The sequence below is a fragment of the Parasteatoda tepidariorum genome, chromosome 2 (genome assembly GCF_982258835.1).
Source record: "Parasteatoda tepidariorum strain Cologne lab strain chromosome 2, Ptep-v5.0, whole genome shotgun sequence".
NCBI classification, from domain to species: Eukaryota; Metazoa; Arthropoda; class Arachnida; order Araneae; family Theridiidae; genus Parasteatoda; species Parasteatoda tepidariorum.
Window position 1 is genome coordinate 66,094,424 of NC_141756.1, and position 18,708 is coordinate 66,113,131.

Sequence of the window (18,708 nt, forward strand, 5' to 3'; positions counted from 1 at the left end):
GTGAATTGTACATAGCATACTTCTTTTAAAAGATATCTGGAAATTCTTGTTTTTCTACATCACAAATCTGATAAAAATACGGTGGTCAAATATGTAAATAGGATTATATTTTAGGGATCTTCCAGTGGTCGATGCAGCAAGTTAAGCAACTCTCAATAGATTGTATTAATCATTTTCTTCACATGCTAAAGCTTATTTTTCTGGCAGTTATTGCATCCAAATATGTCACATTATCAGAGGAATGCTTGCTAAATAAAAATTGGCATTTATCTGTCTGGGGGAAAGAGATGTTATATTACCATGGTTTCAAAGTGTAGGGATGGCTAGTATCTTCGACAGTGGACTAAAAAAATCCATAGAAAAACTTGCCCTAGAAGAAATAAGTTTCTTCCAATCCAAGAGGAAAAAACTTTTTATTTAAACACTTTATAATTGTAATCTAGATTAAATATTAACTTCCAGACTATTGAATGTTTCATTTTTTAATACACTAAAAAGCAGGAATTCGGAAAGAAAAATATCTTAAATAAACACAATGATAGTTTCTCCGTTTTATGTTAAGGAGTGTACTGGAACTTAATTTTATAACTATGTTAAGAGTTATTAAAATACAGTACAGAACCCGTTATCCGGAAATCAGAAAACCAAAAAACCGGAACAAAATTCGATAAAATTTCTCGCCATTTTAAATTTTTTTTTTCTTTTCCTTGTAAGATCTTACGATTTTTCTTTCTTTTTTTAAAGAGGTTTACCTTACCATCATTTGGAAATAATCATTAGTGTATTACTTCATTGTTTTTTCTTAGTTTTAAGATTATTTCCAAATTTTTTTATTTTTTCGTTTGGTTTAACAATAAAAAAAAACTGCTTTTTGTAGCGATTCAGAAAACCGGAAAAATCAGTTATCTGGAATAGCGATTCCGACTGTTCCGGATAATCGGTTCCCTACTGTATAATCAAATTTTATAATTACAATCCTACTAATCACTATATTATATTCAATATTACAAACAGTATGCTAATTTTAGTATTCAAACATTAAAAGTGAACACCAAAACAACTCTTGGTTAAATGCAGAAGATATTTTCAAACTGATATTACTTTTATATAATTGTAGTTGATAATTTATAATAAAATTAGAAGTTAGTCAAGAGTGTCTTTCTTTTAGAACTCGGTAACTCCAGAACTATTTGTACTAGCATTATGAATTTTGGATAATGGATGAAGGTATATTCAGCCCTCGATCTTGGAAATTATTCAAAAATTTCAATTCCATCCTTTGACAGAAATGTTTGATAACGGAATTTTTTAGAACTATCCCCCGGCCATTAATATGAATTAAACTGCCTACGATTCAGTATTTATTATAATTTAAAGATAGCATCAATGATGCAAAAAGGAGTTTATTGTAAATTCTTTAATATTTAATTACTTTTTTGTTCGTTATTTAAGATAAACTTTAGTAGTAAAGGTTGACTAAGTCACAATTTGTGTTTTTAAAGTTAATTGAAACCATGTGTTCATTTCTTTATAGTTATGCATTTAACGTGTGTTTCTATTCTTGGGAATTTCTCCCCCATCATTCAGGGCATCTATATTCAAGCTCAATGGCAAAATTGTTCATGATCAAATGGTCAGAAACAAGCCAAAGTGTTGAATTGTAATAGCCCTAATGTACGTCAAAAAGAACTTAAGCTAAACAGGAACATTGGTTTTCTCACTCTCAGGAGACACCTATACAGAATGGGTATTGAATCAAATCCTCTTTGTAAAGGTAATCTTGAAGAGGAGACTTCACGACATATACTCTGTGATTGTAAGGTCTATTCTGCTCAAAGATTTGAGCATCATTGCATTAAGGCCTGGAAACTGCAAGACATTCCTGTCGGGTGGTTGCTGAACTTCATTTCAGCCTGGCTTTCTTATTAATCATGATTATGGGTACAATAGACCTCTGGTCGATGTGCCCTGCTCTTTGGAGGTGCCCAACTTCTGAGTGTTTCTATAAAATTAAGTAATTAAAACAGTAAATAAAAATGGTGCATAGCTTTTTTAAAAAGTGCTTATTTTAATTTTTTAAAAGCCCTTAAAGGGGCTTTTTTCATTGGGTGTTTTCTCTTTTCGAAAATGAGATTTTTAAATTTACCATGTCCATTTTCGCCACATATTATGCGAAAGCGCACTTTTCACAATTCATTCAACGACAATCTATTTCAGCGTACCATCGGTTCATAGCGTATGAAAGCGCCAATCATTTTACAAGTTTGATGAAATACTGAAGAGTTCGCATGTGCTTATAATGAGCTGGGTTCTGTGAGATTCTTGTACTCTCATGTGCAACTCTGCTGTATTTTGTAAGATATTCTTAATTTCAGGCTTCATTTTCCACCGTCTGATATCGAACTGAAAAACCTCTTGATCTTTTTATAAAGGCTAATATAATCAAGAAAAGAGTTCTTAGTTAGTTTTTTATCATGATCGTCTTTGAAAATTATTTTGCATTTTTTTAGTATATAGTGCTTAAAAATGTTTTTTGAGTGCTTATTTTTTGTAGGAAGATTTGGCTACGCACCCTGATTACATATTGTGTTAACTGATAACCTCAGTGATTAAGATGAAAGTGGTAGCATAGGTGGACTTGGTCACCAAATTAGTATTCCTTCGGTAATCTGAAATATTTTTCTTTAATTATGTTTTTAATATGCATTTCCAAAGAACTTAATAATTTTAAATAAAATAAACAATAGAATTAATAAGCAAAATTAATGGAGAAGTAGTACAGCTTTGTTTAGAAGAAAGAAAGGTAAAAAAAATTGCCAGAATATTGATGTTTGATTAATTGCTACAACATACTAATCGAGAAAAAAAAAGTTTAATTAATTTTGAAATATTATTTTTACGAAAATTTGGAACAGATATCCATGTTGAAATTAGGACTGTTTTGCAGTCTCTTTAAAACATCCAAATTCTAAAAAACACATCCCATTCCCATTCATATAATTCTATCTTCACGAAATGTCACATTATAAAATTAATCTCACAAAATTGTTCCATGGCAGATTCTTGGAGAAAGCAATGAGACTTAGTCTAAAATTAGCATGTTGCAATATCAGAGTTAGGAAAACCTTGTGGAAAAGGCTGTAGAAATGTTGAATAAAAGACCAATAAGTTATAGTGGTGAAGTTGCAATAGAATTATCACGAATCGAACACAACAAAGTGAGGTGCATGAAATTTAAACCCCGTAAAAACATCTTACTAAAAATGAGAGCCGTAAAGAATATTCGTCCCTTATACCGAATATCCGATTGGTCAAATATTCCGCAGAGTATTTATTAGAAAAGTATTTTTAAATTATGTTTTTTTTTTAAGATTTAATTAGTAATCAATCTAAATTCATATTTTTTACTACTATGTTAGAAATAGTTTTTTTCCTCCACAGATGCGTGTTAAGTTCTAAAACTTGCAAATGGCTTACAAATTTATGTTCTTGAAAAGAAAAATTTGAAGAATTGAAACTAGATTACTTTATACTGAACCACGAATCATGTACTGCTTATATTTTTATTTATATTCAGGCATGACAAAATTTATTCTTTTAATAAGAATCTTTTCCTGAACAGTAAAAGCAGATGACTGGTAACATAGAAAACTGTGATCTTAAACATTAAAATTACATTTTAAGACCAATTTTTTTTATCAGCGTTACTCTTTTATGGTCATATTTTTCTAAAATTGCGGCAATTTGATACACCAAAAGAATCAAATCACAGAAGAATCACAAGTATGAAGCTGTCTCGCAATTACGATTAAGCGAAAATTTTAAAATTTAAATGTTAGATTAAGGAACTCACTGAACATATCAGTGGATTAAAAGTTTTAATATGCTGAAGTCCACGAATTGATGGTCTTGAGAAATGCAGAAATCCATGAAAAAAATCACAGGCCTCACCCCTAGACCTCAAAAGATGATACGAAAAACCTGGAATACAATCACCCTGAAAGAAGTACAAATATCAACTTCAAAACCAAATTTATTGTAAGTAAACATAATGCTATGTAAAATAATATGATTGAAAAAAAACCTCTTGATTTTGCTTTTCAACTTATTTACATTTTCTTGTATCGTGAAGCATTTAACAATAAATTAACAAACATTAATCATATTATTTTTTTCAATTGATGATAATTTAACATTTAAAAGGTCAGGTAGGAAAACTTAATGAAATTGAAATAATTAAAAAAATTTACTAGAGGGAATAAAAATTACTTTACATTGATACAACAAAAAATAAAAGTTACTGGATTTACATTCAATAAAAATTGATTTACATAGCACTTCAAGCCATACTGTCAATTAGAGCATTCCTCATATCACTGGTTATTGCTGCAGGTAAAACATCACCAAGTTTAAAAATGCTTTCAATTACTGAAATTTCAGTGCTGGTAGTATCTAGCCCACAAAAAGCACACCAATCATTTACAACCATACCAGCACCAATGACATCACTACCACGATTTACAGAGCCAGCAACTAATGGGATTTGCAATAGTGAAGAGAGCTCTTTCTGTTCTTCAGCTGATGTTTTTGGATGAACAAGTCCTCCTTGATTACTCAAAGAGCAGTAACTTCCAGTCAAAGTATTACTTGCAATAGAATGACCGAATACTTCAACTTTGAGAGTATCTGCTAAAATCTCTTCCGTTTCTTTGTCTAAATCAGGATGGGCGAGTGCGACATAATCGTTACATGCAATTACATTGCCTAAAGCTGATAATCGCTCTTCCACTCTTTGAATCTTAACTTCCTCTGGAAGAGAATTTCGAAGATGTTGCAGTTCTTGATCAGTTGTAGAATTTGGAACTAAAAGACCGTGTCTGTTACCTACGCACATTCTTCCGATGATACGACATCCAGCAATGGAAGTATGTATAACAGGAATGGTATCACCAAGTTCGCCTTCAAAGACACTGTAAAAATTTTCGGAGCCTCCTATTGCTACCAAACAATAAGTGTTGGTTAATTTTGAAAACACACCAACCTCGTTATTGTTTTCAAATTGAACTCTTAATGCCATGCTCAAAAGTTAGCGTACACCGCTAATTATAATAAATCGAATTCGATTTATAAGAGAAAAATAATAGAATTGAACGTCACACGTGAGATTTGAGCTCGTCGGCGATTGTAAACTTTGTAAACAAATGAAGATAACCATAGAACAAGAGAACTATATAACTTTTCAATCTTAGTCACTTCTAAAAAACTTTTTCAGTTTTTTAGTTTATGAAAGATATTAAACATATAATCAAAAACTGAAATAACCGGTTGTACGGGTTTTTTCCTGTTGATATTTCGTAAAAGTATTAAGCACTACTTAATTATTTCACTTCAATTTTCTTTAAACTGATTGCACAACATGTTGAAAAAAAGCATTTGTGAAAGCAAAATTTGTGGCTTGTCGCCTTCCAAAACATTATTTTAATCGATGGAGGCGTATCCTTTTAGAACACATGAAGTGGTGACAAGCAGAGCTCAGGCTGTTGGTTGTTTATATTTTGGTTTGCATTTCTTGTAACAAGCGAGGGGAAAACAACTTTCAAAACTTTTTATATATATCGAATTTGTTATTCTTCGGGAATAAAATGAAAATTTTTTGTTAATCTTTTCTTAGAAATAAATTTTGAAGTTTAAATTTATGTGTTTTATTAATAATTTATGATGAAGATGCAAGCCTTTGAATTGTCACTTATTCCTCCGGATTTAAGGAGGGAGGAAGCTATGGTACAGATTGCCGATTCTTTGGATTATACTAAAAGAATTACGGACACTATTTTTCAGAAGATTTTAGATCGTGTAACTGAATACAGTAAACGCTTGCAGTCAGTATCCGATAGAGCAGACATTGCTCAAAGAAAAATAAACAAAATTAAAGGAAGCAGTAAAGCAACTAAGGTATCATTCTTTTATTAATATTTTTCACGGTAGAGAATGTTACATTCAATTTGATTAAAATACAAATGCAACCTTAACATCACATAAATTATTGTAATTTCTTTTTACAACAGTCCTGCATCTGTATTAAAATTATTATTTGAAGATAAAAACGCATGTATCTTTTTAAAAAATTGACACACAAAGTTGAAAGTCCTAAAGAATTTGTTTAGAAGCGGCCCAAATGTAGGACCTCGATTATCTAACATCATCAGTACCATAGGTTGTTGTTGTTGCTAATCTCGCAATCGTCTAGCAGCGCTAGACAACTCCCATGAATCCGAACACCTCCAAAAAGTCCGTAAAAAAAACTGGAGTCTGGCGGAGGAAAACTGGGATATGCTCAATGGAGGCCATGTCTGTCGAGCACGTTGTCTGTTGAAAGTAAAGGATCTAGTGTGGCCACTCAAGAAGCGTGAAAAGGCAGTTTGATGGGCTCTTGGACTAAGATTAAAAGATTTTCTCTTTTTTTTTTAAAAGTACCATAGGTAGGTTGGAAAATTGAAATCTCCATTAGTTGAAGGATCTTTTCCTGCGACTTTTTTTAGGTAAGATTTCTGTATACCTTTGCCCAAAAAGTCGCCACATTATACATCCTAATTGGTACTTATGTGCGCCAACTTAAATTGCCTGGGGGCCTAAGAGATTTTAAACTTGCAAAGAAAAAATATGTATCTAGAGGTTGTCTCGGGAGTGGGCAGGATTTATTAGCTCCCTTTTGTTATGATTGTTAAATTTTTCTTGCATCATTACTCGAAAGTTGGTTGGTATTTTGGTGTAGTTATTTTTTACATGAATTTTTCCATCATCTGAAGAGAAAAAAAAGAACATTACAAAAGGAGACAAATTTGAAGGCTCGTAACCACACCTGAGCAACTTGTATCACATTTTTTAAAAAATTATTTGTTAGTAAAAAGACCTTTTGGCGATTAAAGTTACTAAATATAGTTAGAGATTATAGTAAAGAAATAAAAAAAATTGCATTCCTGGTAAGTAGATTTTAGATTTGTTGTAACAAAAGTAATTGAATAATATAAGGCTTTCTCCTGTTCTTAAAATTACTCATTGTTTTAAGTTGACTTAGTGATTTTAGAATCGCCATTACCACTATCACATTTTAATTCATCAACCTAGAATTATGAGACCCAGGCATTGTCTTATTTAACCTTTTCCTTTTAGTTTTTTTTTTTTTTTGAATAAATAAGAATCTGTAAATTTTTTCCTGTAAAAGAAACTATTTCTTTACTTCTTTCTACTATTTACAGAACTTATGGCTAAGTATATTTAAATGATCCTAGATGGTTTTTAATTAGTCACTTAAATATTATTTACATAATGATAATCTGTTATCACAAGAGTCTGTTAACTTAATGTCACTGCAATTTTAAAGCATAATTAAGGTGCCTGAAGTTTCAATTTCAGATCACATGTTCTTTACAAGATTATAAGGTAAACTTTAAGAAACTAGCTGACAGTAATGCTTTCACACTTTTTTTTTATGAAGAAAGAAATCTCACAGTTGAGCCATGTGTTCTTTATTAGGTATCTATTAAAAAAATCTTTTCAATATTTTGTTATCAAGGTGATTAGCCTAATAGACAGTAATTCTAACTAATACCTTTTTACCAAGACAGTTTCAAAGCGGTGAGTATGTAGTGTATCTACCTCAACAAATGTGTAATTCCAATTCACTAGTGTATAAGACATGTTAACTCGATTCTATGTTGTGGTACCTTTTCATAGATGAATGTCGACATTGTCGATGACTACTCACTATCCCCACATTGGTGACCCGGACGTAATGTGAACATGCCTACCTTGACAGAAACCCCCACTTCGAAATGAACATGCCTATTTCGATGGATGGTCCACATTGAACAGTTGACTTTTGACTGTGACGTTATCCTCCTCACGCTGTTGCTTGTCATTCTCAATCACACATAACGTGCAACGTATACACTCAACTGCTACAGGCAGCGCAGGAGAAAACACGGCCGTGAACTTAATACTGCTCTCACGATCAGCACTCAAAAAGTATGGTGATCTTAATACAGCTCTCATGGCTTCTCACAAAACAGCAACGAATCAACTAGTGGTATCCGTTCATCGAATTCTACCACAGATTTACTTCTGGTGGGGGAGTACTGTAGTGTATCTACCCCTACAAATATGTAATTCCAATTCACTAGTATATAAGACAAGTTAACTCAATTCTGTGTTGGAGTACCTCTTCATCGATGAATGCTGACATTGTTGTTGACAAACTACTCACTATCCCCACAAGTACTTGTCATCAGGTGGCTATAGATGTTTAGTTATAATATAAAAATAAAATGGAATTACTATGTTCTTTTTTAAAGAAAAAAAATTATAAATAACTTTTTTCTTATGCATTTCAGGTATTTTCTAGTTATAAATATCCTGGAGCGGAAGAGTTAGACGAGTACAAAGCATTATTTGTAGTTGACCCAGAGCTTATTGGTAAACAAGCTTCTTCTTATCATGTGAAATCCAAGCATATCACACCGGATGAAAAAACTTTAAAGCAGAAACTTCAATTTTACAATGTAAGAGTGCCTGAGCGTTTGAGAGAAAGGGATCAGTTGATGGAAGAGGGTCTGGGAAGTTTACCAAAAAATTTGAATTCTTTGAGCACTCTTCTTCTTTTTAACACTTCTGAAAATCCGTAAGTGAAATGTTATTTTATTTTCACAAGTAATAGACATTTAATTTTTTTTTCATTTTATGAGTAAAGATTTTAATGTTAAAAAAATTCTCAATATTATGATATAAAATGTTGATAAATTGTGGATATTGGGGCTTTAATTAGTTTGAATGATAGTTCGCTCCTGTTTTATTTGTTAAATGATTATAAGTTCTTATTACCAAAACTCATTTAAGTAGTTTTTAATCTATAATAATTGACGTACTGGAACCAAATTATTCAATCCTATTGCATCAGTTGAGAAAAATTAAAAACAGAAACTTTAGCTTTATATTAACCAGGGTGCGTAGCTTTTTTAAAAAGCGCTCTATGGTGCTTATTTATGATTTACGTTTTTTATAAGCCCTTAAAGGAGCTTTTTTTTATTTGGGGTTTGTAAAAAGTGTTTAATTTTCTATCTTTTAAAAAGAGATTTTTATTCTTTGTAATTTAGATTGTTGTTCTAAATTACAAAAAATTCATTATTTTCACAATTTTCTTTGCGATATTGATCAGAAACTAGTTATATTATCATAATTATGTCAAACTTTTGAAAATCTTTTTGAATTTTATTGATTTTATGTTTATAAATTAAGTACTTTAAATGATAGAAAAAATAATTTTTACTACTGCACAGATCCTAATTATAATGTTTTTTTTGGAAGGTGATTAAAAATATTTTTTTGAGTGCTTGAAAAGTACTTAAAAGGTACTTATTTTTTGATTGAAAAACTGACTACGCACCCTGTTAATTAATGTTCTTTATTATCATTAAATCTGATGGAAGAAGTTCCTGTGTAAATTGATCTCTTGAAACGAATGATCAGGAAGTAGAGTAATTTTTCCATTATTTTTTATGTGGACAGCCATGTTTTTCAGCTTTGTTCAAACTGTCTGAGTATGTTTTAATGTCATAATTTAAATTTTTAGAAAATAGTTGAATGATGATGTTTATTTTTGTTAGAAAGCTATTAATATCTTACATGTAAAAACAAATATTAAAAATAGTTTATATTGGTATATGTAAAATAATAACATTAAAGAGCAAAATGCATCTTAGTGCCAGTGATTTTGACAAGGTCGATGATTGAGTTAAATCTGAGCTAAAAAAACACTTTTTCACACTGTGTGTATTTTTGTTTCTTACATCGTTTAAGTTTTACTTCCAGTACAAAGATTAAATTCCCATTTTTATAAGGAAAGTCTTATCGAAAAATATAACAATAATACACATTATTTCAAATGGTATATGTAAAAAAGTTTACCCTTTTTTAACCTAGTTTTTTTTTTCATTTAGATTTGCCTTTTTCATAATCCCTGTCTAGAGTTTTTACAAAAAATAAATTATTTAATTCAAAATGTATGCTCTTCTGATCCTGATGACTTCTGAATTTTCTGATTGACAATTTTGCATATTTTCAACCTTTGAGTAACATTGCTTATCACTTCTGATTTACGATTTTTCTTTAGCGTTAGAGATTTATGCTGCTTTTTTAATTAGCAAACATTTATGTTTAAGAAAAATTTCCTTGAAACTGCTAATTACATTAAAAAGAGAGAACTATTATTTGAAAGCCTTTGTAATATAAATGTTTTGTTCTTAAACACTAATTGTAAATTTTTTGCTGGTTCTAAAAGATGCAATAAATACAAGCCACATTATCAAAGTTCATCTAATGAAAAAATTACTATCACAGAAAAAGGGATAACTGATGTGTGATTCACATTGAGTTTAGCTTAAAAATTCTTCTTAAAACAGCTTACAGAAAGCTTTTTAAAATTATTACTGAAATGAAAATGTGCCTTGTTAATTGTTTATGAAGTAACAAGTAAATAAATGTATAGTAATAAATGCCATGAAATGAAGCTTCATTATTTTTCTATAGATACAAGAAGTATGTGGTTTTAGATCCACTTGGGGCTGTCACCAAAACTAAAAAGAGCTTAGAAGAAGAAACTTCAAAAGATGAAATTGGGGCTGCTCCTATATCTATTAGTCAGAGGCAGACAATGGAAGCTGTTGAAAAAATGAACTATTCCTACAATCCTGGTATGGGTCAAGTACCGGAAATGGATGTTCCTCTAGCTTTACCAGATTTACCCGGTAATTTAGTATTTTTACCTTATATTTTTACTTTCTATTTTACAATATCGTTATGTTATCTACCATTTAGATGTAATGTGCTTATAAAGCATGTTGGTTTAATTTGTTTCTTTTTTTTCTCTCAGCATTAATGAATAATTTTAATCTTTAAAGAAAAGTTAAATATTTTTTAACCGACTGAGGGTTTGTTATACCCTACGTTGAGGTATAGAATTGTAAAACGCTTGGTTGGTGAAACATAAAACTGACACAAAATTTATGTGCTTTTGTCATTTTAACTATATTGTTTATTATTGCTTTTTGGATTGTCCCTCATAATAAATTTAAAAAATATGCCATTAATAGGTATTAAAATAAAAAAAATTGTAAACTATCGAATTTTTAAAATAAATTTTTTTAGTTTTGAACAAAAAACATAGTTGAGAAACGTTTATTATATCTGCATATTAATTTAAAAGTGTTATAGTTCAGAGCTGTTAGTAAAAACTAATAAACTTTGTTAATTGAAGTTATTGATAACCAAAATTGTATTTTTGTCTATGTATTTATTTCTGTTTTTCTAAGGAGAACTACAGATGATACAAGGTTCAAAAGCTGCACTTTATACGTTACATTAATTTCTTATAATTATTATGTAATGCTTATAATGCATATAATTATTAATTTCTTATAAGTATTTTATCATTGCATTATGAAGTATTAGAAATTTAGTTAATTGAGATATAAATTCCTAACTTCTATCAATTGAAAAATAAAAAGTCAATCAATAAAAAAGTAAAACCAAAGATGTGATCTCATCAGAGGTTCTTGTTTTAAATGACTAATTTAGAACGTTTATATAGTTAAAGACAAAATTTAACGGATTGAAATATATTTGTTTTTTTTTTTAAAAGCCTGTATAAAGCTCGTTTTGCTTGTTATAGATTATATTAAATTTTACTTGTTTTAAATTTGTTAAATTGCAATTTTAACAGCTTTTGTTATAAAGTTACTTCCAAAGTCTTATTTTTCGTTTATAGTTCTATGTACAATTTACCAACATACTTTATAGGGTGTTATCCATTTTGTTGTGTTAAAATAAATAATCAAAACTTAACGAAATTGAAAGGAAAATATGATTGCTTTCATAAATTATAAATTAGTTTACACTATAAAATAGAACTAGGTAATTAAAAAAAAATCAAAAGAAAATTTGCAATTTCTGATATGTTTTAATCTTAGGAAATATAATGTCTTCTCTTTTTTTAATTACAAAGAGAGCATTTTATTTGTTGAAATTACTCATACATTTTTAAAGTTTGTAGTCAAAACAACGTTTGTTGCCAAATAAAGTTTGTAGTCAAAAACGCTTTTAAAAATGGTGAATTCCGTGTCTTTACAAAATCTCTGCCAATTACAGTAAACAGAAATATGATTTCTTAGTGTTCAGTGAGTGAGAGGAATAATATTTTTTTTATTTTGAATGTGTTCAGCCTTTGATGTTGATGTGATGATCAATGCACATATTTTTGCATATAAACTCAATCTCCTTTTTCTGAAAAGAATTGTAAATGAATGTTTACTTTTTTAGAGAAATATTTTCAAACTAATGAAGGTTTAAATATATTTTTTTATATTGATGTTGTTTAAATAAAAACCAACCTACAATCTGTTTTGCTATAATAAATACAATTTTTAAGGATGCAAATAAAATTAAACCTATGTAAGTTGACTACTTGCTGTATACCAATTTGATTTTTTTTGAACAAGTGGTCAACTTATAAAGAGATGATGCAAATGGTTTTACCAGTTTAGTGCTTCTCTGTAGAGATCTGCTAATCATTGGTTTGCATAGACTTTGGTGTACTCCCATGCAAAATTTATAAGTGCACCCTATCTTAGACTTAACATAAAATTTTTAAAATTATAAAATGAAACAAAAGCATTATAATGAGGCATTTGGGTATTTATAATTATTAATTTTATTTTAATATATAATAATTTATATTTTTTAATTTAAATTATTTTAATTTATGAAAATCGTAAATGTGATAAAAGACAGAATTTAAGAAAGTTACTAAATTGAAATATTGTATACATCTCACTTACCACATTAAAATGAAATTTATCTTAATAATACAAGAAAATAATTCACTATCGTCCAATAATTATATTCAAATTTTAGTTGCGGGTTATTATCATTTGGAAAGGGAATTAAAAAAAAAACATCTTATAAAATGAAAAAAAAAATATTATTGTAATTCATTGTGTTAGTTATTCTGGAGCGTGCTTGGACAAACCTTATGCTCACCCATGCCACGGTAGTTGTGGGGTACACCACTGCTACTTCCTACATATAACTTACTGAACTGGTACTTTGTGACACTATATGTCATGGTATTTCAAGCTGTTTTAGAAGTTTTGGCTTATAATTTTTTTTTTCATATCTGTCGTTTTAGATATAATTACAGCTGGAGTGTAGCATCAGTTTTAAATATTTGTATGAGCTTCATAGGTTATTGTTAAGTTTCATATCATGTTGAATTGGGTCATTTCTGACCGAAAATTATGTAATTATTGCTATATTTTCCCAGGTGTCGCTGATGATCTTCTATATAGTGCTGATTTAGGCCCTTCTATTGCTCCCTCATCTGTTCCTGTCATTAATAGTGTAACTTTACCAGAATTGCCTGATATAATGCCTGAAATTCCTCAAGACATTCCTCCTATTGCAGCAGCTTCCGCATCTACTTTTAGTAATATTCCACCTGCTCCGCCTGCTTCTTTACCAGTTCAAGCACCGCCACCACCTCCTCCACCCCCGCCGCCTCCACCTCCTCCTCCGCCGCCGCCACCTCCTCCTCCAACACCGTCTTCTGATGTTGCACCTCCTGGTGAAGATGCTGCATTTGATACAAAGAAGCCCAGTCCAGTTTCAGAAGCACCAAAGGCAGTTGCTAATCCTGGAGATGCTAGAGCTAACTTACTAGAGTCTATAAGAAAGGCTGGCGGAAGTGGAAAGGCAAAATTGAAAAGTGTTCAAGACCGAAAAATAGAAGCTAAGAAGAAAAAAGAGGTTTGCTTTTAATTGTTTTTCTTGTATAATTTTAGTATGCTAAGTTTTGATAGTGGTAAATTTAAAATTAGGGTGTTTAAAATGTTCAATATATTTAATAAAATATGTAAAATGTATGTTCATCTGAAGAATGGTTGCCCATTTGCAAGATTATTTTTTTATAATTTTGCCTGGTAGAGACAAAAATGCGGGTGTGTGGTGTTGACTTGAGAGGAAAACAAGTATCAAGTTCTCTGATTGTAGGAGTTAGTTTATTGTAAAAGTTAGTTACTTTTTTTAGTATCTTATTGTAATGTGTAGCATTAATTTTTCTCTAGGGACGAAAATTCTGTGTGGTATTAATTCTGTTACAGTTTCTAATTTCACATGCTAATAGAAAGCTCTTAGTCTGCTGGGCACCCCATTACTGAATATAGGAATTAAAATTTGTACTATTTTTTATAATTTTTTTTGTTATTTTTATTGGAATCTGCTTTTATTTTTTTTTCTTATTAACTTTATATGTTATGATGTTTATTTTGTGTGATGCTAAAAATTGAAATATGCAACTAAATAGTCATTGTCTTTTCATTCTATTATTATATATATTTTTTAAAGAAATCTTTTTTTTTTGTTGATATGGATAGATATTTTAATAATGTTTTTTATTGTTTCATTCCAAAATTAATATTTTATCACATTCTTCTATAAATGCAAACTATGATATGTCTGATTATCTTTTTTTTTTTTTTGGATCTTAGACAATATATTCTTAATTCTCTCTTTTTTATCTTTACCTTTTTGTGTAAATTATTTTAATAAGTTTGGGAAACTTAGTGAATTTGCTTTTCTGATTTTAGCCTATTTTTAAAGTATTCAATCCAGGAATATTTTTGAAATATATTTTTCTCATTTTATGTGCTCATTGTGAGCCCTGCTTTAAAGAAAATCTCAGAATTTGGAGGAAATTTTTTAAAATTGGTTAGGTGAAGGCAAAGCTTTTATATAAAATTCTGTTGAATTAAAAGCATACCAAGGATTTATTGAGTAATTTTTCTTAAAAGTTTTGAAAACTTTTTTATTTATGCTGACAGGAAAGAACTGTTATCAACATTTTATTGCTTCCAAAATAGTTTAAGAGAAAACACTCTATGTTCATAAACTGTGTTAATAAAGAATAAAAAGAGTAAAAACATGAGATGTCTCATCTCTACAATCAGTAAATAACACAATCAGTTGAGCAGAGGGTCTGTAACTTGGTAAAAGATAAGCAGGAATTATGATTATTGCGAAGTCTAACTGAAGATGATGTTATGCAACTCATTAAATTGATTTTAAAGTTCCTTTTAGACAGAATTTTCTCTGTGTTAATGAATGGAGAATTATGCAACAGTATTTTCCTTATACTTTTTGAAATAGAATGGGTTTCTCAAGAGCTCTCCATTTCTCTATTCTCCACATTCCCCCCCCCCCTGTTCGTTACCATGGTGTTCATAAATCTTGCTTTTTCTCCACCCCAGTATATTCCCACTCCTTATTGAAACATACTGTTATGAGGAAAAGGCAGAATTTCCTGTAACCATGGTAGTGAAGAGGGCAAAAGTGTGAAGAGTGAGAAAATCATGTAACATTGAGGTACCTATTTATTAAGAATATTAAAATTAAACTAATTACTTTTTTTGCTTAATTCCATTCATTGTTCAATGGAATATAGTTATCAATTGTTTAACTTTAGGGTTGTAGGTATTTTTAAAACTTTCTTTTAAGTTCAAAGTTCAAATATGATTACAATCTTAAAATGTAAAATTTGATAATTAAGTTCAAAATAATACATTTCGATGGATAAAATGAAACAAAAAGTATTCAAAAATATTTATTAGTTCTTTAATAAGTTAGAAAATTGCATTTAAGAAGATGTAACAATCACCCTAATTTGATAAGTGAAATTCTTCTGTCTTTTTATTTTAATTTCATATTCTAGTTTATATATAGATTTTAAGTTGAGCATTTTTCGGGGAATCAAAAAGATTTAGAAAAACAATCCGAAAACGTTTAAAATTTTTGTAAATAGTTTTTTCTCTTCAGTTTTAATGTAACTAACTTGAATTTTTTTAATCTAATTATATTTTATTTATATCGTGTTTTTATTCTCGATTATTTTATATAAATTTCATGCTTCTTTTTCTCTCATCTAGGAAGAGAAAACCGTTGCGGCTGGTGGCGGAGATTTAATGAGTGATTTATTTAATAAGTTGCAAATGAGAAGAAAGGGAATATCTGGTAAGGGTACTTTCTCTGTAATTATCAGCTGGCAATGTACTGTGACCAAGGCTTGAAAATCTAAAAATTTTTACATTCTCTGCCGATTTTTTTAGCCTTCAAAAAGCATGCTCAGATAAAACTTTTTTGTGCTCAAGTTGTTTTTCCCGAATGCATATTAATAAAAACATATGAATGTACCTATTACACTAGGTTAGAATTTTTTTTCTTCTGTTGCATGAGATTTTTTAAGAGATCTTAAATCTTTTCAAGTGGTTTTTCTTTTCAAACTATGTTTTTTAATGATATTTTTAGTCTATTTTTGTCAAAATGTACAAGTTTAAGAATGTTATAAACAACAGAATGCCGTATAAATGTTGCAACAAACTACTAGGAAAGTAGTGCACATCAAAACTGCATATTAACCCATGCCAGAAATGTCTTAGTACGACGGTATTTCCAGACTTGGGTTCCTAGGTATTTTTCAACCTGATGATGTGCTCTAACTCCCCTAGAAGTTATTCACAACATTTACGCCGCACCCTGTTATATATAACGTTTTTAAACTTATGCATTTCGACAAATAATAGACTAAAAATGTCATTTAAAAAAAATTTAAACTTTAGGAGCAAAACTAATTTTAGGTTTGAAATCTCCGCACCTGAATTAGGCAAGATAATATATTTGTATAAATACAACAAAAAATTTGTCCCTCAGTTTTATTAATCTGTTAGAAGATTTTAACAATATTATATCTACATCAGTACTCTTAAGTTTGAATACTAAGTATTATTAACAAAAAAAATATTACCTATTATTAAAAAAGGTATTAAGCATGATTATACATTGGAATAAATGCTGAGCATTAGTATTAACAAAGAACTATTATTATCATAAGTATTAAGTATTATTGGTAAACCCATGCCTGTTTCCTTTCATGCAAAACAAATAATGCCCAGTTTAAGTTGATGACTCAAGGTTTGAAAGAGACAAGTAGCATGGCGTTTAGGTTTTAGTTTGATTTATGGCTTTGAATCCTCTCTCCCAGGCAGATTCCAATTAAACTAAACATTTACTTGTCTAACTGTGTATGAAGGACCGAAAATTAAATGGCCCCGATCGGAATTGATATTTTTAAATAGATAATTTTGTTTTCAATTATAGAAATAAATAATTTAATACTGAGCTTAAATCTGCTGCATTTCATAAGAATTTAATGATATTAAATAATTCTGATTAGTTTGACGTGAAGTGTTGCAATCGATGTGCTGTGCATACATTAGTGTTTAGTTGAAGTCTTGTATATTAAAGTTAAGTTAAAGAACAGACAAAGCTTATATTATTTGGTAATTATCATTCTAATAAATACAGGAGTCTGTCTAGGTTTTTCTGAGAGGTACCTATTTTGTGAAAATTTAGACATAATTTGTGAAAATTTAAAATTATGTAAAAAAATCAACACAAAAATATGGATTTATCGTTTTTTACGGGATACAAAAATAAAATTTTAAGAAAAGGTATTTTGTGAAATTTCCGTTTTTCCTAAAGTTGAATTTGTGAAGGTACCGCAAAACGGTAGTAAATTTATCCAGGACAGACCCCTGAAATATCTTTATATATCTAAGTAAATTATCATTTGGATTTAAATTTCCAAGTTAGTATATTTTTAACAAGTTAATAAGTGTTTTATAATGATTTTTATTCTAATATTAATTTTAATTTTTTTGTACTTCTCAAACCACATGTTTATTATCTTTTCCACCATTTACGTTTATTATTATGTAACTACATAACTGTCTTTGCTGTTTACTGTCCTTTAATTAACTACCGTATTCACTCTTTACCCGTTGCGCCGAATGTTTTCAAAATACACCGGATAAGTCGGAAATATGAGTGATAAAGAGCCTGCAGTGCTCTTTACTATAGAAAACACCATCGATATAATTATGTTTAATTGTGATGTTTTTAGGTGCCAACAAAGCTGGTGCATCCGAAGGAGGTGTTGTACCACCCCCACCTCTTAATCCTGGGGCTGCCTTAGAAAAAATTTCTTCTATGATACCTCCTCCTCCCCTATCCAAGCAACAAGAAAGTACATCAGGGAATGACGAAAATGATGATGATGAGTGGGACTAAAATTTTCCTATTTTCGCTTTTTTTTGTAGTAAATTTCTTGTTAATAGAAATTATTGTTTCATGAAAATTTTATAATTTTTTTTAAATGTTATTTATATATAAATCTAATAATCGTTTGCCTTGCTCAGAGAATAAGTTCAAAAATCAATTCAGTGGAATTGCCTCAACTTAAAAAAAATTTTTGTTAATGTAAGTATAATGTAATTGTGATATTTTTTGTATGGAAGCATAAATATATTTTAGACAATTTGTATGCTTAATAAAATATTATTATGAAGTTTCTTTTTTGTGTGCTAAGCTGTTATTTACTAGGATTTTAATAATTCTTATTATTTGACTCAAACGAATATGAATTTTTAGATACTAGTTTGTCAGAATTCATGTTTGATAGAGATAATTCATATTTAATCCATGTTCTATTGAGAAAAATTAACATTTAATTGAGAGTCACAGAAATAATACGTTGTAGTGACTTCAATA

At 29.5% G+C, this 18,708-nt stretch overlaps 2 protein-coding genes across 2 annotated transcripts; one reads left to right on the plus strand and one right to left on the minus strand.

Annotated features, from left to right (window-relative positions):
- Window positions 1–4,015: 4,015 nt before the first annotated feature.
- Window positions 4,016–5,077, minus strand: eIF6 (eukaryotic translation initiation factor 6). The gene has a single exon (XM_016050230.5). It carries the CDS (start codon window positions 5,075–5,077, stop codon window positions 4,340–4,342), a length of 738 nt encoding a protein of 245 aa, XP_015905716.1. The 3' UTR covers window positions 4,016–4,339.
- Window positions 5,078–5,501: 424 nt separating this feature from the next.
- LOC107449851 (WASH complex subunit washout) lies at window positions 5,502–18,510 on the plus strand. Its single transcript, XM_021145288.4, has 6 exons — window positions 5,502–5,952; window positions 8,391–8,677; window positions 10,582–10,799; window positions 13,373–13,854; window positions 16,029–16,113; window positions 18,062–18,510. The coding sequence occupies exons 1-6, from the start codon at window positions 5,716–5,718 to the stop codon at window positions 18,226–18,228; spliced, it is 1,476 nt and encodes a 491-aa protein (XP_021000947.2). The 5' UTR covers window positions 5,502–5,715; the 3' UTR covers window positions 18,229–18,510.
- Window positions 18,511–18,708: the final 198 nt, after the last annotated feature.

Bases quoted from the DNA above. Each gene is read 5' to 3' on its own strand.
- LOC107449851 (XM_021145288.4), top strand. From the start codon at position 5,716: ATGATGAAGATGCAAGCCTTTGAATTGTCACTTATTCCTCCGGATTTA. The intron at 8,678-10,581 runs GTAAGTGAAATG...ATTTTTCTATAG, and splicing joins TTTAACACTTCTGAAAATCC to ATACAAGAAGTATGTGGTTT. The intron at 16,114-18,061 runs GTAAGGGTACTT...TGATGTTTTTAG, and splicing joins GAGAAGAAAGGGAATATCTG to GTGCCAACAAAGCTGGTGCA.
- eIF6 (XM_016050230.5), bottom strand. From the start codon at position 5,077: ATGGCATTAAGAGTTCAATTTGAAAACAATAACGAGGTTGGTGTGTTT.